The following is a 7,515-nucleotide window of genomic DNA, read 5'->3' on the forward strand; positions in this document are numbered from 1 at the left end:
ACCAGCTCGCGGCAGATTTTACCTTCTGTCAGATCCTGCTGCTCGTAGAAGGTTTCTGCTCTTTGCGTGTTGCTGTGGTGGCCCTGAGCTGTTCAGAGCGGTGGCTTTCTGAGAGCCCTGGTGTCACCAGCTCAGCCGCGCGCTGCCTGGCTCGAAAAGCCGAAGCCGGTGCAGACGCGAGCCAGCGGTGCTCGGTGAGCGCAGCGGGGCAGCTCTGCGTTGCCTTTAGCTCCTCGCCGTAAGGAGTTTGGGAACTGACGCTGTCCGTCTGCAGAGGAGCTCTTAGCCAGCATCCCTGCCGCAGCGAGATGTTGAGTACCAGGATCTGCTGTTACGCCCTGAACTGTCAAACTGGGGGCACTGAAAAAGCCGAATCTGGCTCAGCGCCACGGGAGTTCGTTAGCTGTAGGTGGTGTTAATTAGCCGTGTTCCCGCTTGGTTCCCCATTGCCCCCAGCCCGGGTGGTGAAATTGCTCCGTTCTTTCACCTCCTGACCCCCAGGGCCTGGCTCCGCTGGAAACACTTCAGTGCAGTTTTTTCCAGGAGTTTTTTCTTCCACTGTGGTTTGCAAAACTCACTGTGTGGGGTAGGGATGACTTCTGTAATCTTTAGCAAGGTTCTCTTTCTGCAGTTTTCTGCAGGGGGTGCTGCAGGCGAGCCCCTCACACTGACCTTTTGGCATTTTGCAGAGCCTGGACTATGACCGCTGCATCAACGACCCGTACCTGGAGGTTTTGGAGAGCATGGACAACAAGGTAGGACCCTTCTCTTTCTTTTTCATCAGCTTGGGACATAAACCCATGGGAATAGCCCCGAGAAGCTGTGGCTGCTCCCCGCTGGATGTTCCAGATCAGTGGAGTGGGACTTTGAGCAACCTGACCCAGTGACAGACGTCCCTGCCCTGCGCACAGGGGTTGAACGACGATCTTTAAACTCAAACCAGCCCGTGGTTCTAAACTCAAACCAGCCCGTGGTTCTAAACTCAAACCAGCCCGTGGGTCTAAACTCAAACCAGCCCGTGGGTCTAAACTCAAACCAGCCCGTGGGTCTAAACTCAAACCAGACTGTGGTTCTAAACATGCTTTGCTGCAAGTTTTGTGGTTTTTTTCCTTCTTTGTGAGAAAATTCTATATGCTCTTAACTTCTCTATGAAGAGGATAAAAATAAGCGTGGGGGTTACAGCTCCCAGCAGCTGTTCTGATCCTCGGGTGAGGGATGTGTTCAGCACTTCCAGTTCCCCATTTCCAGTTTATTTTCACCATCCTCTGCTGGTTTATCGCTCCAGCTGTAACTGAGCTGTGGAGTCCAAAACTGCCTCTGTCTGATCCCATCTCCATGTTGCTCTGCCTTGCTGGATTGGTTTGTTGTTTGGTTTTTAATCCTTTTCTTATCCTCTTCCTAAGCAGAAAGCCCAGCGGTACGAAGCGGTGAAGTGGGTGATGGTTTTTGCCATCGGAGTTTGCACAGGACTGGTAAGAGTCGTTTGGGGAACGAGGAAAATTGAGGAGACTAAGGAGAATGAGGAGACTAAGCAGGGGTGATTTAGAAGTCGATGACTGAGGAGTAAAGAGAAAGAAAGAGGCAGCGTTCTCGCTCGTGCAGTGCTTCGTAGCTGGAGCTCTCTTTTGGGAATCACAGCATGTTGGTGCTAGATTATTTATCAAGAAGCCTGTTTTTTTGTTTGTTTAGATCCTGCTGTGCTTTCTTTGCAAAGTATTCCAGCAAATCCTTTAATTCTGCTTATGGGAAAACTTGTCCAAAGTGAGCACTCACCAAAAAAGAATGCCAGTCTGCAGCTCAGCTGTATTTTGGGCAGTAGGAGCGCCGCTGCGTGCGTTTTCTAAAAACGAGCCCTGCTGACCGTGTGCCTCGGTTAAAGAGCAGCTTTCCTCTGTCCTGAAGCGTGCTGGGGCTGTTAAAAAGGCTGCCGTGTGCGCAGTGTGCTGAAATGCGTCTCTTGGGGTGTAATTCCAGGATGGATCTGTGGCAGTGGGAGCGAGGGAGGCAGCAGGGACTTCACTCTGAATCTTTTTCTGCCTTCGTCCCCTGTGTGCGGGCTTCTGGGAGGGCGTGGTACAGCCCTGCCTTTACTGCTTGTATGTCATGATTTTTGATGGCAAATCTGTGTTGTTTTTCCTAGGTCGGCCTCTTTGTGGATTTCTTTGTACGGCTCTTGACGCAGCTCAAGTTCCGGGTGGTACAAAGCTGTATCTTTTACCTCGTGCCTGGTTTCCCATTGGACTCAAAGTGCCCTCTCGTTTCTGTTGCCGTGTTCTGCTCGGAACAGCCGGCTCCCAGGCTTTGGCCAGCAGTCGTGTTGGTGATGGGGCCACATCTAGAAAATTGTGTCTCAGCTCCGGAGGGACAGGGAATGGCTGGAGAGAGCCCAGAGCAGGGATGATGGAGGGAAGGAACATCTGCCTGGTGAGGAAAGGCTGAAGGAGCTGGAGAAGAGGAGCCTGAGGGGTGAACCTTATTCATCTTTATAAATCTGTCAAGGGGGAGTGTCAGGAGGACGGAGCCAGGCTCTGCTCAGGGATGTCCAGTGACAGGACAAGGGGCAATGGGTACAAGCTGGAACATGGGAGGTTTCATAAAAATATTAGAAAAAACTTTTTTCCTGTGCGGATGCCGGAGCCCTGGCCCAGGCTGCCCAGAGAGGGTGTGGAGTCTCCTGCTCTGGAGACTTTCCAACCCACCTGGACGTGTTCCTGTGTGACCTGCTTTGGGTGACCCTGCTCTGGCAGAGGGTGGCACCGGGTGGTCTCTAGAGGTCCCTTCCAACCCCAACATCCTGTGATTCCTTGTGATTCTGTGATGATTAATCAAGTTTTCAGCTTGCCTGTGTAGTTCAGCCCTTGAAACCAAGAAATGTTTCCCATATCGTGCACGCTGGCAAAGGCTCCCCGAAGGAGCGAGGGGTTTCCCTTCCCTGTAGCTCAGTCCTGAGCTCTGAGGAGGATTCCTGGCTTCCCCACGGGGTGTGTCTGTTGCCCCGGCTGGATTAGGAAGCGCAGGCTCAGCTCCTGACACCAGTGGGGGTCCCAGATGCTACGAGATCGTGTGTTGGTGGGGAGAACATGCTTTTTTTCCCTTGACCCATGCCTGCAGCGGTGGAGGAATGCACTGAGAAAGGCTGCCTTGCCTTGTCCTTGCTGGAGCTGCTGGGCTTCAACCTGACCTTTGTTTTTCTCGCCAGTCTCCTGGTCCTGATCCAGGTAAGACTGAGGTCCCGCTGCTCCTGACACGGCCTCCTTCCCTTTCCTCTCGCATGGATCTGGGCTATGAAGTGTGCTTCTTGCCCCAAGACATCAAACCATCTCCACAGCACTGACTGATCCAGCCGAGCAGGGTTTGCTGCTCCCCTGCTGTGCTCCCTGATGAGACATCGTCGGTCAGCTCTAAAGTCCACGCAGCACAATGTCGGCGTTTCTTTTCTGCAGCCTGTAGCAGCTGGATCAGGAATTCCTGAAATTAAGTGCTACCTCAATGGGGTGAAGGTGCCAGGGGTTGTGCGTCTCCGGACGGTGCTGTGCAAAGCTGCGGGGGTGCTCTTCAGTGTGGCGGGAGGTAAGAAGGGCTGCGGGGGGTTGCTCTTGTTGGGGTGTTGGGGGTAAAATGCTGCACCCAGGGCACAAAAGGCTTCTCCTGCCTTTACTGGGAGATGATTTTGATGGTCTGGAGCAGAGTAGCGAGCCCTGAATGTGTGTAGAGAGTGGAAAATAGACAGAAGGATCGGGACTGTTGAGGAACTGTTGAGGAACAGGTGCTTTTTTGGGCGAGCTGGTCGAATGTGCCTCTTTGTGGCTCAGTCCAAGGGGCAGACCTGAGAATTCTGCAGAACACGTTGTCTGGAGCAGCCTGAGGAGGCTCAGTGCTGGGCAGCAGGGCGCAGCGACTGGGACAGGTCAGAGTCCTTGCAGGAGCTACGGTTCCACCAGCCTCACGAGCAGTCGGGGCGTTGCCGAGGCTGGGGTCAGCACCCCCCTCACTTGGGGCCGGGCGCTGGAGCGGTGAGCCCATCTCTCCTGGCACTGCGAGCCGGGGGCAGCGGGTGGCCTCATCGCTCTTTATTTTCCCAGGTCTGTTTGTTGGGAAGGAGGGTCCAATGATTCACAGCGGCGCCGTCGTGGGCGCGGGTTTGCCGCAGGTTAGTGCTGGCCTGGTCCCCCCCTGCTGTGTGCGAGTGCCTTGAGGAGAAGGTTTCCATCTCCTGTGCTTCTAAATCTTTATTTTTTTGTAGTTCCAGAGCATCTCTTTGAGGAAGATCCAGTTTAACTTTCCCTATTTCCGCAGTGACAGGTACCGTACCCGGGAGGTGGAGGAGGGGAGAGGGAGGAAGAGGAGTGAGCAGGCTTCCTCGGGAGGAGGGTGCTGGGCTGGGATGAACCAGCCCGTTGTTTTCTCAGTTTCTCCCCAGTGCCCTGCAGTTTCACTCTGCAGAAAGACAACACCGGGACTTAACTCTTCCCCGCTGCTCCGCTCTGGTCTCCGTGCCCATTGACGCTCTCTTGTACCACTCAGCAAATCTCTGCCCGTTTAAATCCTTTCCTCAGGATGGTTAAATGGTTCCATCCTTGGGAACAGCCTCAGTTACTTGCCCCTTATGACCGAGATACGCTACAGAGAAGGCTGCTTCATCCGAACGCGAACAAAATCTTGCTCTTGCCTCTCTGTAATTCTACCAAGTGATGCTCAAGTCCCACAGTTTGGGGTCATTCCTCACACATTGCCCGCAGGTGGGTGGTGCCAGAGTTGTGCTCGGCGTTGGTGTTCTACAGAAGGATCGTGATGATGCCCTTCAGGGCAGTTGAGGTTTGGCTGCAACACACTTGAATGGTGTTGCCTGCCATGGCCCCCAGCTGTCACCCCTGTATCCCTGAGATGTATCCATAAACGGGAACGGGCTCTTATTTTGCAGAACCTAAGCACCTTCAGAGTTCTGCTTTGCTAAACTGAGATCGTTTTCCTCTTGACTTCAGGGATAAAAGGGATTTTGTGTCTGCTGGGGCAGCTGCAGGCGTGGCGGCCGCCTTCGGAGCCCCGATTGGGGGCACTCTGTTCAGCTTGGAAGAAGGGTCTTCCTTCTGGAACCAAGGACTTACATGGAAAGTGGTGAGTGATGCCTCGGGCTCGTTTTGTGTGTCTTGTTCCTTGAGCTGCGCCTTTGGGAGCGCTTGTCCAGGAGGTCGCTCAGATTATCTGCCCAGTCTTGAGCTCTCCTGGCAGGAGAGAGAGATTGCCTCCTCTGCCAGTGCTCCTGCAGATCAGGAGCAGAGATGAGCCTGCAACTAGGTGGAACGATGGGAGAGCTCTGTGGGCAGCAGGGCTGGGGTGCCCGAGAGAAAGGGCTGCTGCGCCCCTGTTTGCAGCCCGGTCCTTTGGGAGCGTGCGGATAAGGCAGGTGCTGGGTCACTTTCTGCTTCTCACCTCCTTGGGGAGCTGCGCTGCAGCGATGCCCTGGGCCTGCAGGCTGCTGATTTCTCTGGCCATAATGCCTGCTCTCCTGAAGGATTATTAAAAATGTTTTCTATTTCATGATGCTTTTGGCATTCCTAACGCCAAAAATCCCATTGGTGGGGTTCAGTCTGCTCTTTCTCAGCAGCAATAAAAGGAGACGAGGATTTGCCAAGAGAGCAAATTAAGAGCTCAATTCCAGCTGTAAACCAGCTGTGTTAGTGCCCTGTAAGTGATTTGCAACTGCAAATTAGCATATTGGGGGGAGAGGGGAGAGGGAGTAGCTTTTACTGCCAGAGTTACTAGGTTGAAGTTCCTGACTTCTTGGGCAGGAAACCAAATCAGATTGTTACAGCAGTCCATCCTAGCCCTGCTCTCTCGTGCGGCAGGAATGGATGTTAAACTTGAGTGGATTCTTTTCCTAAAGCCTGAGAAGGCTCCAAGGTTCCCTTCCCCGGGCAGATGTCTCAAGGAAGAGCTGACTGTGCCAGTTGTCATTTGGGGAGTCTGTGCATTCTTTCTTTTTGCTTTTCCTTCTCTTCCCTAGCTTTTCTGTTCCATGGCTGCCACCTTCACCCTGAATTTCTTCCGCTCTGGGATTCAGTTTGGAAGCTGGGGGTCGTTCCAGCTCCCGGGGCTGCTGAACTTCGGGGAGTTTAAGGTGAGATTTAGTGCTGTTTTTTTCTCCCCTGCTGCAGTCTTTTGTCAGTTCGGTGTTTCCTTCTGGTTTTGGTTTTTGTTTTTTTTTTTTCCTCCTGATGCATGCTTGTATTTCAACGAAGGGCAGTTGATATTTAGCTGCAGTGCCTTGACAGCCTAAGACGGAATCATTCCCTGTTGGTCAAACCTGCCCAGAATCTCCTGCTGTGAAGACAGGAGCGTTGGTAGGAAATCACAACAGGCTGCTTTTGTTTGTTTTATGCTTTTGTGCATGTAGTGCTCCGAGTCGGATAAGAAGTGCCACCTCTGGACAGCTGTGGACTTGGGCTTCTTCATTCTGATGGGGATTGTCGGAGGCCTCCTCGGAGCCACCTTCAACTGCCTGAACAAGAGACTCGCCAAGTACCGCATGCGCAACGTGCACCCCAAGCCGAAGCTGGTCAGGTACCTGCGCCCTCCTGAGCACCTGGGGAGGTCTCTGACCCGATCTGTCTGTAAGACCTAGCGAGTGGGGCTGGAGGAAATCCCAGACCTATTCGTTTTGAAAATCACAAAACCAAACCTTCGTAGAGCTGAACAGGGAACACGAGCAGCCAGGTGTTACAGTCCCTGCGTGGTACAGAAAGAGCTGCAGCCCTCCTTACGAGGTCTCTGACGGGAGCCTCTTTATCATGAAGTCTGTGCAAACAAACAGACCAGAGCTTTGTCTCCATGCAGCAGTTTTTTTTATGTCTTGCCTAAACAGATATAGAAGGAAGAGCTGACCCCACTCTTTTTTTTTTTTTTTAAATCTTGGTTAATTAAAGCCACAACTGAGCTAATATCTGTACTGTTGAGAGAGGGAAGTGCCATGTGATTCTGGAAAATAGCTGTTTGTTTGCTTTAGGGAATTACTAAGTAAGAGTTTAAGGTTTAAAAGAAAGACAGCGTATTTCAGCAATTAGAAAAGAGATTATGTGAGACTGCATCGAGCAGCCCAGTCCCGTCTAGCCTTTCCCCCTGTGAGGATCTACAGGAAATTTCCATGTGAGCAGCCTCATCGCTGACCCCTTTCCTTTTTCTGTGTGACTGCTACGTGCTCTCTGGGCAGAAAGAGCTCCTTTTTGGGACAGGCAGTTAAAAAGGGATGTTAAGGCAATCCCGGGCAACTGAGTCGTCGCTCAGCTGGACTCACGGAGCCCCCTCCTCCGCCGTGGAGCTGTGGCGCCGCAGCCCTGCCCAGGCGGTGCAGAGCCGGGGCTGACCGGCTTCAGCCTCTGGTTTCTGTCTGTGCTTGCAGAGTCTTGGAGAGCCTGCTGGTGGCCTTGACTACCACGGTGGTGGTCTTCGTAGCCTCCATGGTGCTGGGCGAGTGCCGGCAGATGTCTTCCACCAGTCCCAGCGGCAAAGACACTCTGA

At 53.0% G+C, this 7,515-nt stretch overlaps 1 protein-coding gene across 1 annotated transcript in view; it reads left to right on the forward strand.

Annotated features, from left to right (window-relative positions):
- Positions 1-689: 689 nt before the first annotated feature.
- CLCN6 (chloride channel, voltage-sensitive 6) overlaps positions 690-7,515 on the forward strand; it is a gene marked incomplete at its 5' end in the record, with an annotated part of 8,272 nt that continues 1,446 nt past the window's right edge. Inside the window, 11 exons of the mRNA XM_009869952.1 lie at positions 690-755; positions 1,407-1,472; positions 2,141-2,207; positions 3,112-3,218; positions 3,444-3,570; positions 4,083-4,150; positions 4,244-4,302; positions 4,983-5,115; positions 6,005-6,118; positions 6,395-6,561; positions 7,397-7,515. The exon at positions 7,397-7,515 is cut by the window's right edge and continues 6 nt beyond it. Of these exons, the coding sequence (XP_009868254.1) occupies positions 690-755; positions 1,407-1,472; positions 2,141-2,207; positions 3,112-3,218; positions 3,444-3,570; positions 4,083-4,150; positions 4,244-4,302; positions 4,983-5,115; positions 6,005-6,118; positions 6,395-6,561; positions 7,397-7,515 (1,093 nt within the window). The remainder of the gene's footprint in view (positions 756-1,406; positions 1,473-2,140; positions 2,208-3,111; positions 3,219-3,443; positions 3,571-4,082; positions 4,151-4,243; positions 4,303-4,982; positions 5,116-6,004; positions 6,119-6,394; positions 6,562-7,396) is intronic.

Source organism: Apaloderma vittatum, unplaced genomic scaffold (assembly GCF_000703405.1).
Source record: "Apaloderma vittatum isolate BGI_N311 unplaced genomic scaffold, ASM70340v1 scaffold7595, whole genome shotgun sequence".
NCBI classification, from domain to species: Eukaryota; Metazoa; Chordata; class Aves; order Trogoniformes; family Trogonidae; genus Apaloderma; species Apaloderma vittatum.